This window comes from Physella acuta, unplaced genomic scaffold (genome assembly GCF_028476545.2).
Source record: "Physella acuta isolate Inbredline_101_S28 unplaced genomic scaffold, ASM2847654v3 ptg000264l, whole genome shotgun sequence".
Taxonomy (NCBI): domain Eukaryota; kingdom Metazoa; phylum Mollusca; class Gastropoda; family Physidae; genus Physella; species Physella acuta.
This window is the reverse complement of record NW_026731783.1, coordinates 2,329,366-2,355,215: the sequence shown is the minus strand read 5'-3', so window position 1 is coordinate 2,355,215 and position 25,850 is coordinate 2,329,366. Positions and strand designations below refer to the sequence as shown.

Genomic DNA, 25,850 nt, shown 5'->3' with positions numbered 1-25,850 from the left:
GGTGCTTTGAAAAACAATCTACTTGAACTGCATAACTGGTCGCTTGCGATAACATTACTTAATCATGTGGATCCCCTGAGTACATTTATAACGATCTTAGGTTGATATATGCCTCAAAGCCCGTTGCTGCGAAGCCCATGCTTCGCTTTTATTATTCCCATCAATGTTTTTTCTAGGTTTGCCAATTTTTCTCTTTCCCTACGGGTTCCATTCCAAGCTAGCTATGTTTTCCTCTGTTCTGCTCAGTGTGAAAGTGTTGTTCTGTATATAGACGATTTAGTTACTGGTAATGAGGCGTTATCCAGCTTATCTTACCCTAGACTTATCAATAATATCAATACTTTCCAGGTAGATATATCCAGGTATCCATTCGACCAGAACGTGTGCGTGGTCAAGGTGACCCCTTGGATGAGCGACGACTCCAAGATTAATGTAAGCGATGGACAACTGGTGTAATTGGTGCTGCCGTCATGTAATTGTATGTCCACTAATTTAATTGGTAATCACGTGATGTGAAGTACAACTGGTGTAATTTATGCTTACTTTATGTAATTATGTGTCAACTAATGTAATTGGTAATCACGGTATGTAATTGTTTGACAACGTTTGTAACTGGTGCTGGCGCTATGTAATTACGTGTCAACTGTTTAATTTGTGATGTCGTATATATTTTGAATTTTTCTAGGAATATTTCCAAGTAAACAAATAATTTTTTGGCATAAACTAAACACAATAGTCATCTACAAAATCTTTATTTTAGACGGCTTTCGATACAACATGTCCTGTATACAGGAGCGGAATCGAGCTTATTCACACACAAACCAATATGATGTACACTTTCCATTGTTCACAATAACTAGTTAAAAGCGTATAAAACAATTAATATAGATCTCAGCATAGTTCTTCAAGTATTAACAACAACCTCTTCACGCAATTCATTTCCTTACCATCTCTCATTTATTCATCTTATAATCGTGACTATCATTTCTCTATAGCTGACAGCCAATCCTGACCCTATTAGTATGCGTTCCTTTACGCCCAACAAGGAGTACTGGGTGAGATCGGATGGAGTGGACATATATAAACTCAGCCACCATGGTAAAGTCTACAAGTACATCTGTTTCAGGATTAAACTGCAGAGGAGGCCGACCTACCTCGCTATCACGTGAGTATGTTAAACACTTATAAGTATAGTGAAAGTGTAGCTTGTGATAGAAAAATGTGTTGACTCAACTATGAACGATGAAGAGTCACATCTAGGTAACTGATGCCTATCATAGTATATACCATGCAAGCTGCTTACACTGATAATGTCTTTATCCTATCAAGGCTACTGATGCCCATTATACTTTATCCCATCCAGGCTACTGATGCCCATTATACTTTATCCCATCCAGGCTACTGATGCCCATTCTACTTTATCCCATCCAGGCTACTGATGCCCATTATACTTTATCCCATCCAGGCTACTGATGCCCATTATACTTTATCCCATCCAGGCTACTGATGCCCATTATGCTGTTGGCTGTCCTGAGCGTCTTCTCCTTCTTTCTATCACCGGAAGAGACGGAGAAAGTCTCACTCGCCATCACCATCCTTCTGTCGTTCACCGTGTTTCTCAGTGTCATTGACAACGACCTGCCTCAAACGTCAGACCACATTTCTCTACTAGGTTGGTTTAGACTTTGTCTTTTTTTTCATTCCCAGTCATTAGTTAGATTATACTGCTCCAAGTTTTATTCGAGTATCTCAAATCTTTATCTCACTAAACGAAAAACTAGTCATCAAAGTATATGCTGTTGGTATTATCTATTAATTGGCGCAATGTGTCTTTGGCACAAAAGGAAAAGATGACGAGGATTATCTATTAAACACTTATGGAGGAAGTTGATAATTTATCTACCAGGGAAATATTTTTCTCATACAAGGAATGGACGACTCCAGACATACAAGTAATTACAGCCACAGGAAAAACAACCTACAGCGAACTAAAACAATGCAACTTGCAATTCATAGTATCTTTTATTAAAATACAATCAGCTTTATACATGCCTCGAAAGGATCCGAGTGTTGTAATATTACAAAGGAGAAACAGACAATGTGTGAAGGTGTATACATCATTTTATATATAATAGATGGATTGTGGGATAATCCGTAGGTGGAAAATAAGCAGAGCAAGCCCGGCGAACTGACATAAAAGGAGGGGGTAGACAAAAAAATACGTGTTATTACCTAGGATAGTTAGAACCACGGCGTGGTCGAATGGTAGAGCGTTCGACTGCTAACCCGAAAGTCTAGAGTTTAGATCCCTGAGTCTAACAAGTTCTCCTAAGTACTTGGCTTACATTAGAGGAAGTAGAGGCGGCTTGGCAATGTTATGACCACTCTAGCTTTCCATATGTCTCGGTCAATGAAAGAGGTAAACTATTCTTTCATGAATCGAAAGTACGAAAGGGCACTTTACTTTTACTTTCTGCAGAGGATAATTATAGAAGTTATCTCAGGATCAGCTTATAGCTATTGAAATGTGGATGAGACAGAATTTGGTGATGACAAAGTTACCATTGGAAATAGTTGTAGAATCAACCTCATAATTGAGCTGCAATGTGACTGACGTATGTTTGACAATTATAATTATCATTATATATAAAGTTATTAACATGAAATTAGATATTGTTGACGAACAATGTAATGTACGAAGTTGTTCAACTGATTCTAACAGAGTATTTTTAGAAGATCTTTCGTATCTAATATTAACCTAAAGTAGATTATTATAAACCCATTAAACGTCTATTAAGTATATACTTTCTCATGTGGTTTCAAATTAAAATTCCATCAATTCAGGAAGAAATAAATATGTTTCGTTTGTATTTAATTTCTGATTTAATAGTACATTTTTATATTGTAAATATTTAAAATAAAACGTAACAACAATAATGTATTAAAATTAACCAGCCTTATATTTCTACAGTTGTGTACATCGTATTCCTGCTTGTGTTCTCCTTCCTTGCTGTCGCCGGAAATGCCCTGGTTATAATCGTCCATAGACGGGACAAAAAGAAAAATGTTGAGGGCAGAGCTGCTGAAGTTGAAGACAACAAACAAGGGGAGTTAACCGCAAGTTTGACAGACAAGAATGCACATAATTGTTTGGATTACAACAACGTAGAGTTCATTCCTCCTGCTCAACGTAGGAGTATCACAGGCCAAGTCCTTGGACAAGGCACCATAGCCTTTAAGCTGAACAGATTTTTCCTGCTTCTTAATATTTTCTTATTAATTCTCGTCTCTGTTGTGATAGCTTGGCTTATGTTTTCATAGTTGGTTTCAATGGACACCAGCGAGTTGACGAGAATCCTTCCATAATGTTGTTGACATGGAATAAAAACGTGCTTTTTAGATTTAGACCGTAAAAAAAAAAAAAAAAAAAAAAAACTTGAGCCTAAAATTAATTTAGAAATTTTATATTTTAAGAATAAATGCTATAAAAGTTGCAAATCCAGAGAACTTGAAAATAATTTTTTGAGTTTAAGGCTACATTTCTATTTCTTTTCATGAAACCTAAGTTATAACCGGAGGTTTCACTTTCGTAAGACAAATATTGATTGGATGTACAGTAACTTAGTGATCGATAACTATTTGTTTACTAAACTTTGCAGATCAAGTTTTTAAATAACAATGCAAATTTAAACCCCATGACCTAGTTTTTCTTTATTTAGATTACAATGTGTACAATAAAATGTATGACAGCCTATCGAATAGCAGGATGCCATTGTTTATGTCGCCTTTACACGTGGAAACCAAATTCTTTTTGCTTTTTTTACTTTCTCGTATATACGTAGTATAGAGAAAGTGTTGTAATCGTGCAAAAAAAAAACGTCGAGATTTTTACAAATCTCGACGTTTTACACCTCACTGATACGGAAAAACATAATTTTGCAATCTTGTCCGTATGTCTGTGTCTGTGTGTGTGTGTGTGTGTCTGTCTGTCTGTGTTTAAACCCGATAACTTAAGTACCGTTACAGCTACGTTGATGAAATTTCATATATAAATATTTTATCAAAATCGTAGATCCATATAAACTTTTGAGTGATTTCCGATAAACGGAAGTGGTACTTTTTCTACTTTGAATTTTTCAAAAGCCTATAACTTGAGTACTATTTCAGATAGATAAATGAAATTTCACAAGTAAGTAAAAGATTTAATTTTCTACCTTATGTCAAATTTTGAGTAATTTCCAATGACCGGAAGTACTAATTTACGCTATTTCCTATTTCTCAAAAAACACATGTAAATTTATAAAGTACTAATAATATTGCGCACTATTATGCGCATTTTGTTTTGGCGTTCGCTTGGTGCGCAATTTTTTTTTCTATGAGATTCTATTCTATTTTTACAAGCTTTTATTTAACTCACTTCCTCGTCAGTCTGTCGTCAGTCTGTCTAGACCGAAACGCAGGAGTGAAAATTCAAACAGTTCTATTTGTCCGATACGATTCAAAGTTGGCACGTGGGTCAAGACATGAAGACAATGCAATCTGAAACTAAATTTGACTTAATTGGATGCCTAATTAATTTTTTATGAATTAATTAAAATTTGGACCGAATTAGTAGGCAAGTCTAGCCAACCACACCACACGCGTCATCACGTTCAATAGCTGCGCCATCACGGTACGTTCAATAGCTGCGCCATCACGTTCAGTAGACGCGCAATGGTTTTTAGTCATGTAACTCTATTATAAATAAAACATGTAAAGTACTGAAAAAAAATTCATAAAAAACGTTTTAATAACAAGCTTTTATGTAATAATGCACTAAAAAGTAGAAAATAAATTATAGACTACTATTTAAATAACTATAAAGAAAAGCGTGGGTGTCTTCCTTAACATTAGTAAAGGTATCCAATAGATACTTAAGTGACCCACGCTTTTCTTTATAGTTATTTAAATTGTAGTCTATAATTTATTTTCTACTTTTTAGTGCATTATTACATAAAAGCTTGTTATTAAAACGTTTTTTATGAATTTTTAAAAAATTTAAGTAATTAAAAATCATGTTTATATTCCAAGATATATAAGAATATTCGAGAAAGTTTAGGGGAGATCACTCTGGGTTTATTTAAATTTATATTTAGTTACCGAAAATATTAAAAACATCAAATACATCCAATTTTTAGTAAAGTCCGAAATAAACTAGACAGACAGGATTTTAAAACAATATTAATTGTAACTACGCCGTGCATGATTTTTTACTTAATTTATGGGCCTGTCAAATTCCTTTGAGACTTTTCTCGCTGGCGTCCATTAAAAATAGACAAAGAAAACCAAGTTTAGAAAAAGCCAATACTAGCATTGTTCACCAAATGCAGCTAACATCTTTGCTTTTATCTTATTTTATTTTTCTGCCATAGAGTTTGAGCGAAGCGACATTTGAATTTCTTTAATTTATTTAAATTAACTTTGAAAAACTTAACATACTATTACATTTTAGCGTGTAATTTAACTGGTTAAAACAGGCTGTCTCATATGTTGCTTTAAACTAACCAAATCTTGATAAGTTGTGCGAAATCCCTCCAACGGGAATTTCCAATAAAACATCAAACTCTGTAACCAGCGAAAATATTTTTTCTTACAAGCTTGTATTTACCTTGCTTCCTCAGTTTTTCACTAATCGAAAAAGGCGAGCCAAACGTCCAATACTTCTATCTTATCAATTTCTTTTAAATTTAGTGGGTAAAGATTTAATGACAATGCAATATGCCATCAAATTTGACTTAATTTTTTTATGAATTAATGAAAGTTTTTTATATAAAGTACTGTTTACATTGCTATTATACGCATATTGTTTGTTTTCATTTGGTGCGCAATTGTTTTCAGTTCAATTCTCTTGTATTAAAAGAATTCAAGTAGCCTATTGAAAAATATCATTAAAAGAACGTTTTAATTTTGAACTCTGTTTTTAAATAAGTAAAAAAAGCGTTGGTCACTATATTATCTGTTGAATATCTTTACAAAAATTTGAAAAGCGCCTCAGGCGTTTCTTTAAGTTATAGAAATAGTGGTTAAATATTATATATTTAAAGAAAATTATTTATTTTTATCCTTTTTAGTGCATAATTATTAAAAAGCTAAGGTGTTGGCTTGTTCGGGCCGGTAAAGCTCATGGGTGAGGAACCGAGAAGCTGCTAATTCGAACCAACGAACAGATTATGCTTAATAGCTGTGGGGAAAAACTGCCTAGTAGTTTATTCTTGAATGGACGAAGACTATGGAAGCAAATCCAAAAAGAAAAAGCAGGGTTTTCTTTAAATATATTATTTTGCGCCACTATTTACATAACTAAACAATAAAGAAAAGTGTCACTATGTTATCATAACCAAAATAAAATTTTAAACGCATCTCATGTTGTTTTTCGCTTCTGAATTACTTTGATAAAAAGTTTATAAAATAATGCACCTTTCAACACAAGTGCGCCATAGCAAGCATAATTTCTTTTTAAAAAGAGTTCTTTGTTGCGTTTAGCTGATGTTTTCTTACTTGATGTATGTTAAAACGGATTGGGCTTTAAAATGGAAACAGTATAATGCCTCCCAGCTTAAAAAAAGACAAATGAGGAATATTTATGAATTTATCTGGCTTATCTTGTGAAGTCGGGAATCGGTATTCAAAATTAAATTATTCGAATTCCTGAAAAATGGTACCATTGGAGCTGTGGTTTCTTCTTTTATTAGTACCTGAACAAGTTGATACCTGTAGGTTTAACGAGATTAATACAAATATGTGGTTGACTAAGTTCAGGAATTTTTTCAACAATAAAACCTATCAGTGGCGTAGGCAGGGGGGGGGGTTACGGGGGGTCATAACCCCCCATAGACCCCTCGGTATATATATAAAAAGTATGAGTGGGGTGCAAATCGAAAGTTTGAGGGGGTGGGGGTGCAAATCGAAAGTTTGAGGGGGGGGTGCAAATCGAAAGTTTGAGGGGGGGTGTAAATCGAAAGTTTGAGGGAGGGGTGCAAATCGAAAGTTCGTCCCAGGGTAAAAATTGGAACCCCCCCCCCCCCCCTTGCGACGATCCTGGCTACGCCACTGAAACCTATCAACTCTTTAGATAGGTGTATGCATTACATAACACAAATTAAAAGATTTTTTTTGACACGGCCAACACTTCATACTTAACATTTAGAACATTCATCAACAGCTCAACAAGATTCAGAAGATGGCGATTTTCGTGGAGTATTGAACCACACATGGGCGACAGCAGGACGGACGTCATCCGGTGCGGTAATTTAGGGTATAAACCCCCCCCCCCCCCAACAATTTTGCATTTTCAGTTTGGTGTCATCACTCTTCCCACTTTTTTTTTTCTAAAATATTTAAAGTGGATTTTAAAAAAATGTTTCGACATTAAATTTCACAATCATGTTTTTACTTTCGTGTCATATTCTAAATGGTGTCATTAGGTGCAGACCGCACCCGCCGCCCCACTCCCCCCCCCCCTCCTACGTTGTGACGCCACTGCCCCTACTTCAAACTACCACACAGCTCAGAGAATTTAAAGACCTGGAATTTTCTTCGAAGTTATAAAATAAAAGTGAAGTTACCATTTCAAACCTGGCAGATGAAATATAGTTCATCTGTTTCTGTGACCTCGACAAATGAAGTAATAGTGTGGTCAAAACTATGCTCAGGCGGCTTAATCTTAGCTATGTACCTATTAGAACCAGGTGAACCCAAGGATGTAATACATACGAGTATGAATTAAATGCACATTTTTCCGATGACAATGCAATAATATCTAATTTTTAATCCAATTAGACATTGGCTTAGTGGTTAAAATTGAATTAAAATATTACTAAATTTAATTTAAAGAAAAATAACAAGACGAAATAATCGCTATCACTCGGTTAGATTTTGGTCTATTCTGGGTGGTTTCTTGCGCTGGAACTGGCCACGGGCTAAACAGGTGCAGATAATTATCGTTTAGAGATTGCAAGCGATTGATTGGGTTTTAAAGCAAATATCTGTAGTAGCGTGTAGCGTCGACTTAATTAAGAACGAATTTATATCAATTTATATCAACATATATCAAAACAATTTCACTAATATTCTTTTTAAATGCACGGACGAAAACTTATTTTTTTTAAATTGCTTTCTTTAGTAAATGTATCGGTCGCTTATGTGATATCTTACATAATCAACCAAGGTTTCTTTTTTAAAGAAATTATTTTACTTTTCGATTAGCCGTACCAAATAACTAACTAATACAGTTTGCTTTTATTATTTACTTGCTAAAGGTATGTACATATAATCGATATGGGCTTTTCGTTCAATGTTCCACTTGCTCAGGGAGGGTCGCAGATATGTTTAGGCTACACAAGGACCTGTTTCAGACATACAGCAAGTACATCCGGCCCAGCCGCAACTACAGCCAGAATATCACCGTGGAAGTCACACTCGTCCTAGACACGATACTACACCTGGTAAGTTTTATGATGGGATACTTCACACTCGTCCTACACACGATACTACAACTGATAAGTTTTTTGATGGGAGACTTAACACTCGACCTAGACACGATACTACAACTGGTAAGTTATGATGGGAGACTTAACACTCATCCTAGACACGATACTACAACTGGTAAGTTATGATGGGAGACTTAACACTCATCCTAGACACGATACTACAACTGGTAAGTTATGATGGGAGACTTAACACTCATCCTAGACACGATACTGCAACTGGTAAGTTATGATGGGATACTTCACACTCGTCCTACACACGATACTACAACTGGTAAGTTATGATGGGAGACTTAACACTCATCCTAGACACGATACTACAACTGGTAAGTTATGATGGGAGACTTAACACTCGACCTAGACACGATACTACACCTGGTAAGTTATGATGGGATACTTAACACTCATCCTAGACACGATACTACAACTGGTAAGTTATGATGGGAGACTTAACACTCGACCTAGACATGATACTACAACTGGTAAGTTATGATGGGAGACTTAACACTCGACCTAGACACGATACTACACCTGGTAAGTTTTATGACGGGAGACTTTACACTCGTCCTAGACACGATACTACAACTGGTAAGTTTTATGATGGGATACTTCACACCCGTCCTACACACGATACTACAACTGGTAAGTTTTTTGATGGGAGACTTAACACTCGACCTAGACACGATACTACAACTGGTAAGTTTTATGATGGGATACTTCACACTCGTCCTACACACGATACTACAACTGGTAAGTTTTACGATAGGAGACTTTACACTCGTCCTAGACACGATACTACAACTGGTAAGTTTTATGATGGGAGAAAACTCTTTACACAAGTCAGTGTACCGGCATCAAGGCCGTTGTAGTATCGGGCAATAAGGCTGTGTGCCAGTCATTACGTAGTCCCGTCGTTGATAAGACAATACAGACACAGATACAAATAGAATAATGACACGGGGATATTGGGACGAAAGAGACAAAGCATTGGGAAATGATCCTCCAACTCCGAATTTCCCAAAATTCACTTCTTCTTCGGGGATAGGGCGGGGGGGGGGCACTTCAAATTTTTGAGGGTGGGGGCTGACAGGGGTAAAAGAAAATATATCCTATATAAATTGTATTTATTCAGGAGAGACAGTAGACGTTCTTGGGGAGATGGGGAAGGGTGGCGCAAGAGATGCCTTAAGATGATCTTAAACGATTTTTCTTTAATTTTTCACATAAAGATGAGATCAATGCGATGTTGTTATGGTAATATGTTCACTTTTTGTATCACCATAACGGATTTACGATTCTGGGAAAATAAAATCGCTATTTATGATACTCACTTTGCTTGTGCTCATTAAACTCGTGTGTTGCCTTTTTTTCCCAGTTAGCACAAACTTCTTGACAAATACCCCCCCCCCCCACACACACACACGCAACATAAACCCCTGGACATAAACCCTCCCCGAACCCCGACCGAAAAAAAAACCCTAGACAAGCACCGGCCTTCAATATTAACCAATGAAAAATAACCCCACTGTAATAAAAATCCCTGGAATATAACACCCTTTGACAATTTGACAATCCCCCCCCCCCCCGCACCACGCACATCATACGCCACCTGGACAATAGCCCCCCCCCCCCCCCCCCTCACAACTTTTATATCGTCCATGTCAAAGCTCGAATTTAGTTTACACCTTGACTCCACTGGAGCCCCCTATACCGCTAGTGTCCATATAACCTACAACCTGCTAGTCAAGCTTTATAACACAGGCTTTTCTTCTCTACAGGACATCAAGCTACAGCTGCTTGAGTTCAGTGGATTTATGACCTTTGTGAGTAAATAATTTTTAATGTCCCACGTTTCAATAGTGTAAGCCATTTGTAATTATATTGTAAGCAATCTGTAATTATATTGTAAGCAATCTGTAACTATAGTGTAAGCCATCTGTAATTATAATGTAAGCAATCTGTAATTATATTGTAAGAAATCTGTAATTATAGTGTAAGCAATCTGTAATTATATTGTAAGCAATCTGTAATTATAGTGTAAGCAATCTGTAATTATAGTGTAAGCAATCTGTTACTATAGTGTAAGCAATCTGTGATTATAAGAACGAGGGCATTTTGTTAGATGTTAGGGACAAAGTAAATCGGGTAAAATTGAAAGAATGTGATAGAAATATTTTAACACACACACACACACATATATATATATATATATATATATATATATATATATATATATATATATATATATATATATATATGGGTAGAGCTAAGAGTGCTGATTTGATTCTGGCCACTTGAAATAGCTACTAACCCTACCCTATAGTCTCCGGGTGATTGAATACTTAAGAATAGCATCTATATGTGTATGCTAATACTCATTTGCTTTACAACATTTAAACCTAAAATGTTTACAAGAGATGGTATGATGAGATCTTGGTCTGGAAACCTGCAGAGTATGGGGGAATAAAGGAGATCATAGTACCCGAACCCCGAGTGTGGAAACCAGACATCGCGATCTACAACAGGTAGGGTAGATAGCGGTCGTGGACATTATAGATTACATTTCTATACGGCAGAGGTGTAGCGACCATTCCCGGCGCCCGGGGACAAACTTTTTGATTTGCACCCACCCTCAAGATTTCGATTTGCACCCCCCCCCCCTCAAACTTTTTACTTTCACCCCCCTCAACATTTCAATTTATTTTTCCAACCCATTTTGGCGCCCCCTAAGGTCGGCGCCCGGGGACATAGTTTCCCCCCCCCCCTCGCTACGTTACTGCTATACGGTCGTTTGTTCAATTGAATGATAATGTCTGTAATGAAAATAGTAATAGTGAGAAGTTTTATAATTATAAGCATGATATAAAAGAATAATAATTTAATGAAAATAATAATTTAATGAAAATAATAATAATAATAATAATAATAATAATAATAATAATAATAATAATAATAATAATCATGGTATAAAAGAATAATAATAATGTTTTGTACACGTAGAATACCAATGTCAGGGTAATATGACGGAAATTAATATTTCAATAAGACTTAGGATTTTGAAATTTAACTAAAAATGCTAATAGGGAGAATTTATTTTTGATTTTATAAGAACCAATATAAAACTTGTTATATATATATATATATATATATATATATATATATATATATATATATATATATATATATATATATATATATATATATATATATATATATATTTGTTTATGTAATTATATATTTATTTATTTAAACGTACTATTTATTTTATTGTTTCATAGATGGTTTAACATTTGTAAAATCCATTAGGTGTTGAATTTTAAAATTAAGGTGATAGTTAATAAACCAATTTTTACAGGTCCACAACAATTTGTAGTGCTCTCTGTATGTTTTAATACATCTAGGATCACTTATCCAGAAACACATAAAAAAAAACAAATTGATTCTCATTTCTTGTGGTAGCATCCAGGGCGTCTACCTAGGTAGCGATGAGCTGCTAGTAAAAGTCAACTCGATGGGTCGTGTCACATGGGAACCAGTGACCAACATGAAGGTGTCTTGCAATGTAGGTATATCTTCAAGTCACTGTGTGTGTGTGTAGATTTCTGGGTCGTGTCACATGGGAACCAGAGACAAACATGAAGGTGTCTTGCAATGTAGGTATATCTTCAAGTCAGTGTGTGTGTGTAGATTTCTGGGTCGTGTCACATGGGAACCAGAGACAAACATGAAGGTGTCTTGCAATGTAGGTATAGCTTCAAGTCACTGTGTGTGTGTGTAGATTTCTGGGTCGTGTCACATGGGAACAAGTGACCAACATGAAGGTGTCTTGCAATGTAGGTATATCTTCAAGTCACTGTGTGTGTAGATTTCCCTCTCCGTGTTCCTGCCATTCTATCGATATTTCTCATGTTGTTCGGCATTTAATTGAGACAAAATTTAAACATAAACAAGGCCAAAATGTATACGGGTCGGCGTGGCCCTTAGCGGTAGAGCGCTAGGCTACTAACCCAGATGACCAGAGTTGGAATCCGGGTCAAAGTCAGTAGAACGTCCTTGAATTCACCTAGTTATGATGGGAAAGTTCATGTTAGGGAAAATAAAGGCGTTTAATGAAACATGTAAATTCTACTACATCTGCCCAATGGATCGCTAGGTCTAAACAGGAAATCTTTACTTCTTGAAGGAACAAAGTATAGAGATATTTTGGCGTACTAATAATAGATTTTATTTTAAATACTTTGCTTCTTCAATAGACTTTATTACTTATACGTATAAAAACGCATCACAACAAGATGAGGTACCGAATTTCAATTTTGTAATTCACTAATATGTAACTAATACATATGTCAAGATCATAATCTAATACCTAAAGTTAAAATTTAATACCCTAATGTCAACAGTGAACATAGTAAACAGTGGTTTTAAAATAAACGAGCCGACCCGCGGTGTATCATACGCCGCTATTTAGTTGTTGTTTTTTCTACTTTTCAGTAATTCATAATATGTGAATTCGACACTACCAACGCTGCCACTGAAAATATTTCTTTAAAACACTATAAGTAGCTCGTTAAGGACGATAACCACCACCCCCTCCTCCCCCGCCCCCACTTAGTTACCCCCCCCCCCCTACGTTTAAAATCGTTTCAAACTAAATTATCTGCCCCTAATAGTCGTCACTAAACCCAGCTCTGCTTGTAAACATTTAGAGTGAACACAGCTCACTAAGACAATGTAGGGGTGGGGGTAGTAGGGAGCGCGCTTACAGCTTGTTTTCTAGCGTCTCCCAGAAGAGAATTATATATATAGATAACCGTTTCACTATATATCAGTTTTACTATTCTGTCTGTCTGACAAGAAAGCTTTAGAGAAAACATTTTAAAAGTTACTTGACGAAAGATAGTGACGTTACATGAAACAAATATTTTTAAATATTTGTTTTAGATAATAGCAACGGTCTGTTCTAGCGCATTCAAACTGTGCTGATTAATATCAATATATTATTCCAGGTGGATATTTCCAAGTATCCTTTTGATGAGAACATGTGTGATATTAGAGTCATTGCGTGGATGAATGACGTTTCAGATATTAACGTAAGTTGCGTAACTTTCTGTAGTAACATTAACTTTGCTAAAACCAGACACAAATAACAATCTTGACTGGTAAAGTTTACACTGGTTTCTATTGCTAATGCGTGTTGAGGGAAATTGTCATTACAAGAGTTTGTGTGGGAGGTGTGGGTGGCAGAGGCGTAGCGACCCTTCCCGGCGCCCGGAGACAAACTTTCAATTTGGCGCCCCCTTAAACTATTTATAATTAAAAAATGCAGCTAAAATGACATTTTAATTTGTTTTTACAACCCATTTTGGCGCCCCCTAAGGTCGGCGCCCGGGGACATATGTACCCCCCTGCCCCCCCATCGCTACGCCTCTGGTGGGTGGGGTCATCTTCCAACCAAACTCAAACATGAGACGATTCTAGTGTGCGGCCTATTTTATGATTGAGAGTATGATACGCGGAGAATGCTAGTGTTAATTCGTACTCAAGTCGCAGATCATTACGTTAAATAAATAAGCTGCTACAGGCTGGACCAAATATTTTTGAAAGTTATAAGGGGAAAATGATAATGAATTTGTACTTTCCTCGATAAAAACAAAACTTGACTTTGAATATTTTGTTTTAAGCAACTAAGAATGTAAATAAAATAAAAAACTCATTTTTGTAGTGCAAAAAAAGATTGAATTTTAAACGGCAGTGAGTTAAAACTAATTAACACACCTACAAACATGTAGGCATATTATTTCACTGCTGCAAATTGTATTGTTGTTCTTTAGAGAAATGTATTATTTTGTAAATTTTGATATCCTAGCTTTACCTTTCACAAGATTGTCAATCAAGTCTTCAATATTCATTTTTTTTTTTTTTGTAAATTTATTTTCGATCGTAAGACGAAAAAGGTCATTAAGCCGGTGCTCTGAGATAGTGGGTCGAAAACATGTCTTTATGAATTTTCTTTTTGAGAAAGATCACTATGGGAATGTGTTAACTGGTAGAGTGACAAACAACACAAAAGCAGTACAGTAGCGTAGCGAGGGGAGGGGCGCCGACCTTAGGGGGCGCCAAAATGGGTTGGAAAAATAAATTGAAAGGTTGAGGGGGGTGCAAATTGAAAGTTTGAGGGGGGGGGTGCAAATCGAAATCTTGAGGTGGGGGTGCAAATAAAAAGTTTGAGTGGGGGGGAGGGGGTGGAAATCGAAATCTTGAAGGGGGGGGGGTGCAAATCGAGAAATCTTGACGGGGGTGGGGTGTGCAAATCGAAAAGTTTGTCCCCGGGCGCCGGGAAGGGTCGCTACGCCTCTGAAGCAGTAGCGGATTCTGGGATAGATGTCGCTATGTTAGAGCTTGTTATGACTTCAAGTGTGTCCAGTAATTTATGTAGCTTAAACTAGCGTCACAACTGACTTAAAGCCAAGCTTCAGTACCCAACTTTTTTCATATTAATAGATCTGAAAATTGTGTTTTGGTTCTTTGTTTCAAACTTTTTACCCTATTCCATAGATCATAACAGGGCTTAACCCTATTAATATGGATCGGTTTGTCCTTAACAACGAGTTCGTGGTTCGGCCTGATGGAGTCCAGGGTGTGTATTTATACAGCAACAATCGTACCTACAAGATGTTGCTCTTAAGGCTAAAATTAAAGCGACGGCCTGCGTACCTCATCATATCGTGAGTATTGTTACGGACTCATATCGTGAGTATTGTTACCGATTCATATCGTGAGTATTGTTACAGACTGACATCTTGAGTATTGTTAGAGACTGATATCATGAGTACTGTTAGAGACTGATATCGTGAGTATTGTTACAGACTGATATCGTGAGTATTGTTAGAGACTGATATCGTGAGTATTGTTACAGACTTATATCATGAGTATTATTAGAGACTGATATCGTGAGTATTGTTACAGACTTATATCATGAGTATTGTTACAGACTGATATCGTGAGTATTGTTACAGACTGATATCGTGAGTATTGTTACAGATTCATATCGTGAGTATTGTTAGCGATTCATATCGTGAGTATTGTTACAGACTGATATCGTGAGTATTGTTACGGACTGATATCGTGAGTATTGTTACAGACTGATATCGTGAGTATTGTTACAGACTGACATCTTGAGTATTGTTAGAGACTGATATCATGAGAATTGTTACAGACTTATATCATGAGTATTGTTACAGACTGATATCGTGAGTATTGTTAGAGACTGATATCGTGAGTATTGTTACAGACTGATATCGTGAGTATTGTTAGAGACTGATATCATGAGTATTGTTACAGACTGACATCTTGAGTATTGTTACAGACTGACATCTTGAGTATTGTTACAGACTGATATCGTATTGTTAGAGACTGATATCATGAGTATTGTTACAGACTGATATCGTGAGTATTGTTAGAGACGCATTGTTTTTGTTTTTTATTTGTGTGTGAAGTCCCCCGATAAGCTTTCAGAGAGCTCTATTGTTGGTGAGTAGTTGTAAACCAAATCACACACTATACCTACAATAGCGTCGCTAAGTGGTTGTATTAGTAACGATCAAACCGGGGGACACCAATTTTATCAATGGTAAACAAATGAAAATAAACGTTTTTTTGTTCTTGGTTGGACAAAGGCTATCTATGCAAATCAAAAAATAAACCAGGCTGAAATCGGAGTCAGCGGCCTCAATAGCAGATAACCAGTTGACACGTATACGTAATTTTGTTGGGGGCAATACCTTTCAAGACTAAAATTAAGAACGAAGAAGAAGTAAGAATGATGATGATGATGATGATGATGATGATGATGATGATGATGATGATGATGATGATGATGATGATGGAGATGATGATGATGATGATGATGATGATGATGATGATGATGATGATGATAATAATAATGATGATAAAGATGATGATGATAATGGTGATGATGATGATGATGATGATGATGATGATAATGATGATGATGACGATGATGATGATGATGATGATGATGATGATGACGATGATAATGATGGTGATGATTATGATGATGATGATAATGGTGTTGTTGATGATGATGATGATGATGATGATGGTGATGATGGTGATGTTGCTGATTCCCTACAAATATTGATCCCATCTAGGCTACTGGCTCCCGTCATCATGCTGTCTATCCTGGGACTCTTCTCCTTTCTATTACCACCTCATGTGAATGAGAAGATTTCCTTTGCAATCGCCGTCTTGCTGTCGTTTACGATGTTCCTCAACATGATATATGAAGACTTACCGAAAGACTCAATTAATATCCCGTACTTAGGTTGGTATATTCATTTTCTTAAAGATAATTTAGAGTTATAATTACTAGTTAGCATAAGCTTTTATACACGTATAGCAAGCCCATTGTATTTGTATAAGCACTGTAATCCTAATCCACAGTTTCTTTCAGGCACCTCTTCAGGGGGGAAAGAGATCCCCCCCCCCACCAGAACAAAATATAACTCATAAAGAAAATGCATGATTTTATAAGTGTTCCTGTTTCCCCCCCCCCCTCCCCCCAACCACTAGAAAATTTAGTCTTTTAGAAAAATCTAGAGTACACGGTAATAAAACACTCCGTCTCATAATAGTATCCAAAGAAATTATTTATTTAAAAAAAAGTTTTGACTTTAAAAATTCCTAAAAATAAGCAACAAACTAAAGGACAAGTACTAAATGCGTTATTATGCTGTATACATTATTGTTTTTATATTATCTAAAAATAAAAAAAACCTCATCAAATTAGTATGTAGGAAACTTACCAGAGCAAAGCTAGGATACCATTGGTCCAGGAAATAACCTTATGTACCTTTTGTACTGGCTTTATCTACGAAACAATACAAAATATCATCTAGGACAACATCAAAGATAATAGACAAAACATCCTCGGGGACTAGCACTTACTTCAATAATCTTCAGCTTCCGATTGCTCAAAGTCAAACCATCTCGCACCTATCGTGTCAAAGTGTTTTCACAGAACTCTCTAACAGCTACGACCAGACAAAAATATAGCTAAAAACAAACATAGCTTATTATAGAATTGAATTTTAAAAAACTTATTTACTACCTTTTACGATAAACGAATCAGTCTTGTTATTCTTAAAAATACTGCTGCACTATTTCATTATCCGCTAAATTTCCTGCTAGGTATAACTTTATTTATAGTAGGAAATATATTATAGCCTACAGAAATAACCCAGTAACGTAAGGTTATTATTGAAAAAGGGGGGGGGGGTGAAACCGTATTTAAAAGACGTCTTTCATAATATCAATATATAATATCATATTGAACAATGTATTTTTGTACAAATCAAACAAAGGGAGGACATCAAACCACATGGATGATGGTTTTTTAGGCCCCCATATATATATATATATATATATATATATATATATATATATATATATATATATATATATATATATATATATATATATATATATATATATATATATATATATATATATATATAGGGGTCCTAAAAAAATTTCGGGGTGGCCCTTTTTTCTAGTTCCTCCACTGACGTAATACATGAGATGAAGGGAATCCTTTCCAACATAAAAAAAAATTAAGAACGAAGAAGAAGTAGGAAAGTCTAGCTCCAAACGATGAATTCATAACTATACATGTATACAAACTGTTCTTCAACTGCTCGTACTAAACTTTTCAACATTTTATTGCAGTCGTGTACATAGCCTTCCTGCTGCTGATTTCGTTCCTGTCAGTCATCGGGAACTGCATGGTGAAAGTCGTGCACTCCATGGACCAGAGAGCCAACCTGGAGGAGACCCAGCTATCTAGAAACCTATGTATGGCTCTCAATTTGTTGTCCTTTCCGCTGGATAGGTTCGGTGACGGTGACACCGCCTCTAGACTCAACAAACTCTTCCTGATATTGAACTTCACATCCTTGCTTGTCGTTAATGTCGTGTTCTTTTCTGCTGCATTAACTTAACTCATTTTCGTAATACTTGAGGTCATTTAACTATTTTTCTTAATATTCATGTTAATTTATTTTTTTTAACATTTAATAAAATTAACTTTTTTTTTAATTACGAGCTGCAATTGCTTATTTTATAAAGACGTTCTTTTGATTTGAATAACTTTTTATAAGTTTCATGAATTTAAAATATGTTTTTGGAATTTGTGCTGTTTCCTTAATAGTTGCGCTGTTTTTGTTAGTTTTACAAGTTTTTATTTAACTTGCCTCCTCTGACTGTCGTCAGTCTGTTGTCAGTCTGTCGTCAGTCTGTCGTCAGTCTGTCGTCAGTCTGTCATCAGTCTGTCGGTCGTCATAGATTGAAACGGGCGAGCAAAATTTCGGGCGGTACTGACACATCCGTTGCAAAGTAGTCACGTGTGCCAAGACTTGAAGAATATGCTATGTGCCATCAAATTAGACTTAATTGGATGCCTTATTAATTTTTGATCAATTAATTGAAATTCATCAAATTAGTATAAAGAGTTGTGCTACTCTTTCCACAACCGCGCGTTATCATGTTCATTATAATTTTTAGCCTTGCAACTATATTGTAATGAAAATCTTAAAGTGCTGAAAACAAATGAGCATAAAAAACGTTTTAATAACAAGATTTTATATAATAATGTACTAAATATATAATTATACTCTACTATTTAAATTACTAGAAAAGCTTGGGTCTCTTCCTAAACATTAGTAAAAGTATCCAAGAGATAATATAGTGACCCACGCTTTTCTTTAAAGTAAATTGGTGTATCATTATATATTTAAAGAAAAACATTTATTTTATCATTTTTATTGCATCACTACGTTTGTTATTAAAACTTGTTAATGCAATTCTTAAAAATCTATGTCTATAAAGGCATAGTAAGGGATGTTTGGTGTGTTTGCTTTTTACTTTCATCTATTATATCGGGTACTTCCATGTAAGTTGCAGGGAAATTGTTCTTGGCACTACCAAGAACCTGAATATCCCACCCCACACACACACACACTTATCTCACACACAAGCACGCACACAATGTACAACGGTTCCAACTCCAAAGCTTTACCTTCAACACGAATCTTATTCTTATTATAAAGTTTACCACCAATGCTTCATACAAATTGATTTAAGTATTAAAATTTGTATAAAAGTTTTGCAAGAAAAAAATTGCGCACCGATTAACACCCGTGTATTTTTACGAAAACATCGTGCAAAATAGTTTGTTATTATCTGTTGATGCTTGTGTTTACCGCCATTGCAATCGTCAGACTAACGTGTACAAGTTAAACGTACCTTTGTGTTGTCACAGTTTTTAACGGGCATTAGAGATTAAACGATTCACTTTCTGAAAAGGAATGTTGTTTAAAATCTGTTTTTCTCTGTTATTGTTTCAAGGGAGTCCTGTTAGAGGCAAGTGGAGTAATTAAAAAATGAACTTTTTAAAAAGATTCGCAAGTTACTAGATCTACCCATTAACCCTGCACCCATCCCTACTAAGAGATCGTTTTAAGTCTACATGAAACAATAGAGTTTTTTGTGTGATCTATAGGAGTTGATATGTTCTACTTAGTGTTTGACAACTTAGGATTAATAATAGTTGTAATAAGCTCTGGTTCATTGTTACAGAATACTAATCAATGACTATTACTTCAACAATGAGTATTGTTGATATCAATACTTCATATTGCACCTAAATATTTAATCCACTTCAAGATTTAACACTTTACATAGGTCCCCTAACTCATTTCATCTCTCTCTTAATTCACTATCACCACTTGTCCACTTATAAAATGATGTTGTACTTAACGATTCACTAAACCTTCTTTTATGTTTAATATGCAAGAAACCAGGCAATGCCCCACGCATCATCATCGTTTCCTTTTCGTGCGCAATATACATTGGGCAGAGGAAGAAGAGTTCATCTGTTTCAGGGACTTCGGCTTACGAATGGATAGTGTGGTCAGCACTATGCCAAGCCGACTTTGCTTTCCCTAACGGTACTGGGTGGACTCAGGGACGTTTTACGACTTGAACCCGGATTCGAAATGTACTTCATTACTTAATCGTTATTCCAAAACATCTTTTTTATTTGCCCAACTGTTGTGAGACGTAATTAATGCAAAGTTACGGCTTAATCTAAGTAAGAAGTCGCTTTACAACAGCTGAAGCTGGTGGTGATGCAGGGAGTATGGTGAGGTTAATGAATGACCTTTTCTACGATTACAACCCACATGTCAGACCCAAGCTAAATTACAGTCAGCCCTTGCAGGTACAAGCGACACTTGTCTTGGACATTGTCATAGATCTGGTAAGTTGGTGATTGTTACGTTATGTTTTGCTAGTGATTGTTACGTTATGTCTTGCTAGTGATTGTTACGTTATGTCTTGCTAGTGATTGTTACGTTATGTCTTGCTAGTGATTGTTACGTTATGTCTTGTTAGTGATTGTTACGTTATGTCTTGTTAGTGATTGTTACGTTATGTCTTGTTAGTGACTGTTACGTTATGTCTTGTTAGTGATTGTTAAGTTATGTCTTGCTAGTGATTGTTACGTTATGTCTTGTTAGTGATTGTTACGTTATGTCTTGTTAGTGATTGTTACGTTATGTCTTGTTAGTGATTGCTACGTTATGTCTTGTTAGTGATTGCTACGTTATGTCTTGTTAGTGATTGTTAAGTTATGTCTTGCTAGTGATTGTTACGTTATGTCTTGTTAGTGATTGTTACGTTATGTCTTGTTAGTGATTGTTACGTTATGTCTTGTTAGTGATTGCTACGTTATGTCTTGTTAGTGATTGTTACGTTATGTCTTGTTAGTGATTGTTACGTTATGTCTTGTTAGTGATTGTTACGTTATGTCTTGCTAGTGATTGTTACGTTATGTCTTGTTAGTGATTGTTACGTTATGTCTTGTTAGTGATTGTTACGTTATGTCTTGTTAGTGATTGTTACGTTATGTCTTGTTAGTGATTGTTACGTTATGTCTTGCTAGTGATTGTTACGTTATGCCTTGTTAGTGATTGTTACGTTATGTTTTGCTAGTGATTGTTACGTTATGTCTTGTTAGTGATTGTTACGTTATGTCTTGCTAGTGATTGTTACGTTATGTCTTGCTAGTGATTGTTACGTTATGTTTTGCTAGTGATTGTTACGTTATGTCTTGCTAGTTATTGTTACGTTATGTTTTGCTAGTGATTGTTACGTTATGTCTTGTTAGTGATTGTTACGTTATGTCTTGCTAGTGATTGTTACGTTATGTCTTGTTAGTGATTGTTACGTTATGTCTTGCTAGTGATTGTTACGTTATGTCTTGTTAGTGATTGTTACGTTATGTCTTGTTAGTGATTGTTACGTTATGTCTTGCTAGTGATTGTTACGTTATGTCTTGTTAGTGATTGTTACGTTATGTCTTGCTAGTGATTGTTACGTTATGTCTTGTTAGTGATTGTTACGTTATGTCTTGCTAGTGATTGTTACGTTATGTCTTGTTAGTGATTGTTACGTTATGTCTTGTTAGTGATTGTTACGTTATGTCTTGTTAGTGATTGTTACGTTATGTCTTGCTAGTGATTGTTACGTTATGTCTTGCTAGTGATTGTTACGTCTCTTGCATTTGTATACTATGGTTACGCGCCTGTTTGTTTAGTGCTTTACCTTGTTGAGATCTGTTGAGTATCTGATGTATACTTTTGTCAGAGACAGCTGTCTGAGCTGTCTGTATATTGGAGTAAAGTACTAAGGTTAACAGCTGTGTTTATCTAATAACACTGAGTAGCAATTATATTCTGTATGAGCGATTGTATACATAATATTGAACAAAAAAAAGTAGCTCAATTTAACAAATATCATAAAATAATATTTCTATTGATTTCAAATCATAGTAGACCATTAACCGTAGTTCACCCACTTTACCATATATTCTCTCAATATAACACACTTGTAAGATCGAGAAATAATTCACAGACTTTGTTGTTTTCAATTTACTGATTACTAGGTTACAAGGTTCACTAATAAAGACTCTTTTTTTCCTATAAAACAGAATGCCTGATCCTAAAATTATTTTACATATTTAATTCTTTCCTATTGCGCAAATTCTTGCATATATAGTCAGTTATTTTAAACACTCAATTATTTTCAATAGCACAACTACTCTATCAAAGCTCATGATTATCTACTTATCATATTAACAAAGCATGCAATTATTTTATTTTTATCCTCAATTCCATTAACTTCAGTTCGATATTGCCTTACTGTGTGTATTGTAATGTATATGACATTTAAACTTTTATTTGCTCAAAGGATATCAAGACACAGACTCTGAAACTCAGCGGTTTCATGTCTTTTGTAAGTAAATAAATTTGAATATAATTCTTATTTCATCAGTATAAATATTCGTTTGTTTCTATTTAGTGAAAGGTTCTGGTATTCCATCATAATCATAATGTATCGCATACTTTAAAACGAAGGTGGATACCAAGGTGTTCATGGGGGAGCCCGGGATGCAAAATCGCACGCCTACCGACCATAGTCTCCATACTGGCTTGCAATCTTTAAAACTAACGTAGGCGCCATAAGTGTCATGGGAACAGTCTTTCTTCAAGACTTTTTTCTCCGGGGGGGGGGGGGGGCACTAGAAATTTTCGGGGAGAGGGGGCGGTAGACATTCTACGGGGGGGGGGCGGTCACTGTTAAAAGTATATATTTTCTATATAAATTATATAAATTTCATTTCGTTCGGGGGGCGGTAGATTTTTTTTCGGGGGGGGGGGGGGCTGGAAGAGATGCCTGGAAGAAAGTCTGCATAGGAAAGCCAGGGGTACTAAATCGCAACCCTTTGTAACGCTGCCTGTTCGAAGATAATGTTCTTACAGGAGTATTCTCAACAACTTTCCTAAGTAGATTGACGATCTGATTAAAAATGTAGTAACGCATAAAGTAGACACACGCACAAAGGGGGCTAGACATACTTGCATTTTTTATAAATAAAACAACGCTTCTTGTATGTTTTATCCTTTGAAGCCGAGGTGGTGGTATAATCGTATTTATGTCTCCTCGTGAGGCCTAGAGGTTTACAAAAAAATCCAAAATGAACTAATCACAGCTGAAATAACACATATGAAACGTGTTTACTTTACTAGATGTTATAATTTAACATATTGCAATACGAGTAATTTCTAGCAAATCTCAATCAACCATGTACGCACCTACACTACGCAGGGGCGTAGCGAGGGGGGGGGGCGGGGGGTGCGGACCGCACCGGGTGACACCATTTAGGGGGGTGACAACAAGGCAAAAAATAGCAAAATATATAGAGAAAAACTCAAGGGTGGGGTGCAAATCGAAAGTTTGAGGGGGGGGGGGGTGCAAATCGAAAACTTGAGAGGGGGGTGCAAATCGAAAGTTTGAGGGGGGGGGGGAGGGTGCAAATCGAAAATTTGAAAGTTTGTCCCTGGAAATGGTCTCTATGCCTCTGGGTGGGGGGTGACACCATTAAGTGCCGCACCGGGTGATACCCGACCTCGCTACGCCACTGACACTACGTACGAATCACTCTGTCGGTTATTTAAATATACACAATTAATGTAGAATTAAACATGGAGTAATCTTACATAAAACTTCTCGTATATTATTATCCAACAGAACATGTATGGCACTTTCAGGGCTAGAGAAATGTTTTTTTTTAATAATCAATAATTTTTCAAAAAGTAGAATATCGTTAAAAAATTGCGCAGCGAAAAGAAAGCAATGTTAGTATCAGAGAGATTAGTTTATAAAGAAAACATTGATTACAGTTTTACTTTCTCGTATATTCGAAGTATAGAGAAAGTATTGTAATCATGCAAACAAATCGAGATTTTTGCAAATCTCGACTTTTTCAACCTCCCTGTGTCAGAAAAACATAATTTTGCTATTTGCATGTGTGTGTGTATGTGTGTGTGTATGTATGTGTGTCTGTAAACACGATAACTTAAGTACCGTTACATCTATGTTGATGAAATTTCATATATAAGTATTTTATCAAATTTGTAGATCCGTATCAACTTTTCCGAAAATCGGAAGTGGAACTTTTTGTACTTTCAATTTTTCAAAAGCCTATAACTTGAGCACTATTTCAGATACATAAATGAAATTTCTAATATAAGTAAAAGATATAATTCTCTGCCTTCTATCAAATTATAAATAATTTCCGTTGACTGGAAGTAGTTGTTTTCGCTTTTTCCGATTTCTCAAAAAACGCATGTGAATTTATAAAGTACTAATAATATCCCGCATTATTATGCACATTTTTTTGGCGTTCACTTAGTGTGCAATTCTTTTTTCTACGAGATTCTATTCTATTTTAAAAAGTTTAAGTAATTAAAAATGGATTTAAAATATTGTCTATATCTCGAGTTGCCATCCCCCGTAGTGTTATATAAGAATATTCGAGAAAGTTTAGGGGAGATCACTCCCGGTTTATTGATATAGGAATTGATTGATATATGAATCAGTTCATCTCCATTTACCTCTATTCCACGTAATTTCATGTTTTAAATTATATATATATATATATATATATATAAATATATATATATATATATATATATATATATATATATATATATATATATATATATATATATGTGTGTGTGTGTGTGTGTGTGTGTGTGTGTGTGTGTGTGTGTGTGTGTGTGTGTGTGTGTGTGCCAAATATAATTTTCGTTTAGATTCCTAGGAAAAGTGGATACATTTTAATATTAATAGGGTCGAAAAAACAAATTAATTAAACTGTTTTGAAATTGTCCAAGGGAGGTAATTTAAAAATAAATTCAATTCAGGCTAATAAGAAAAATGTGAATGCAAAATCTACGGACCTCCAAAAAGAAAATATTGTTGCAATTATATAATAAAATGTGAATGCAAATTATGTGGACCTCCATGAGGGAATTGTTAATGCAATGATATAATTAGCAAAATGTGAATGCAAATTTATGAGTGTTGTCTTTTGTGTTTGTGTTTTGCGTTTGTGTTTTTGTTTGTGTTTGCATTGTGTTTGTTTGCATTGTTTTGTGCTTTATTTTGTGTTGTGTTTGTGTTAAATATGTGTTGTGTTTGTGTTTTGTTTGTGTTGTGTTTGTGTTGTGTTTGTATTATGTTTAGTTTTGTTCTGTTTCCAAGTTGGTACATTTAAGAAAGATTTACCATGGCGTAGCACGGGCATGTAGATAGTATATATATATATATATATATATATATATATATATATATATATATATATATATATATATATATATATATATCAATTATGTATTCAAG

At 35.3% G+C, this 25,850-nt stretch overlaps 2 protein-coding genes across 2 annotated transcripts; both read left to right on the top strand.

The window, feature by feature from the left end:
* The first annotated feature begins 1,515 nt into the window (after positions 1 to 1,515).
* On the top strand, positions 1,516 to 3,321 carry LOC131939089 (acetylcholine receptor subunit delta-like). Its single transcript, XM_059297321.1, has 2 exons — positions 1,516 to 1,672; positions 2,972 to 3,321. Exons 1-2 carry the CDS (start codon positions 1,516 to 1,518, stop codon positions 3,319 to 3,321), a joined length of 507 nt encoding a protein of 168 aa, XP_059153304.1.
* Positions 3,322 to 12,340: 9,019 nt separating this feature from the next.
* Positions 12,341 to 18,544, top strand: LOC131939088 (ligand-gated ion channel 4-like). Its single transcript, XM_059297320.1, has 5 exons — positions 12,341 to 12,358; positions 13,532 to 13,615; positions 15,081 to 15,250; positions 16,697 to 16,869; positions 18,273 to 18,544. The coding sequence occupies exons 1-5, from the start codon at positions 12,341 to 12,343 to the stop codon at positions 18,542 to 18,544; spliced, it is 717 nt and encodes a 238-aa protein (XP_059153303.1).
* The last annotated feature ends 7,306 nt before the right edge of the window (positions 18,545 to 25,850 follow it).

Bases quoted from the DNA above. Each gene is read 5' to 3' on its own strand.
- LOC131939089 (XM_059297321.1), top strand. From the start codon at position 1,516: ATGCTGTTGGCTGTCCTGAGCGTCTTCTCCTTCTTTCTATCACCGGAA. The intron at 1,673-2,971 runs GTTGGTTTAGAC...ATATTTCTACAG, and splicing joins AGACCACATTTCTCTACTAG to TTGTGTACATCGTATTCCTG.
- LOC131939088 (XM_059297320.1), top strand. The intron at 13,616-15,080 runs GTAAGTTGCGTA...CCTATTCCATAG, and splicing joins ATGACGTTTCAGATATTAAC to ATCATAACAGGGCTTAACCC. The intron at 15,251-16,696 runs GTGAGTATTGTT...GATCCCATCTAG, and splicing joins CCTGCGTACCTCATCATATC to GCTACTGGCTCCCGTCATCA.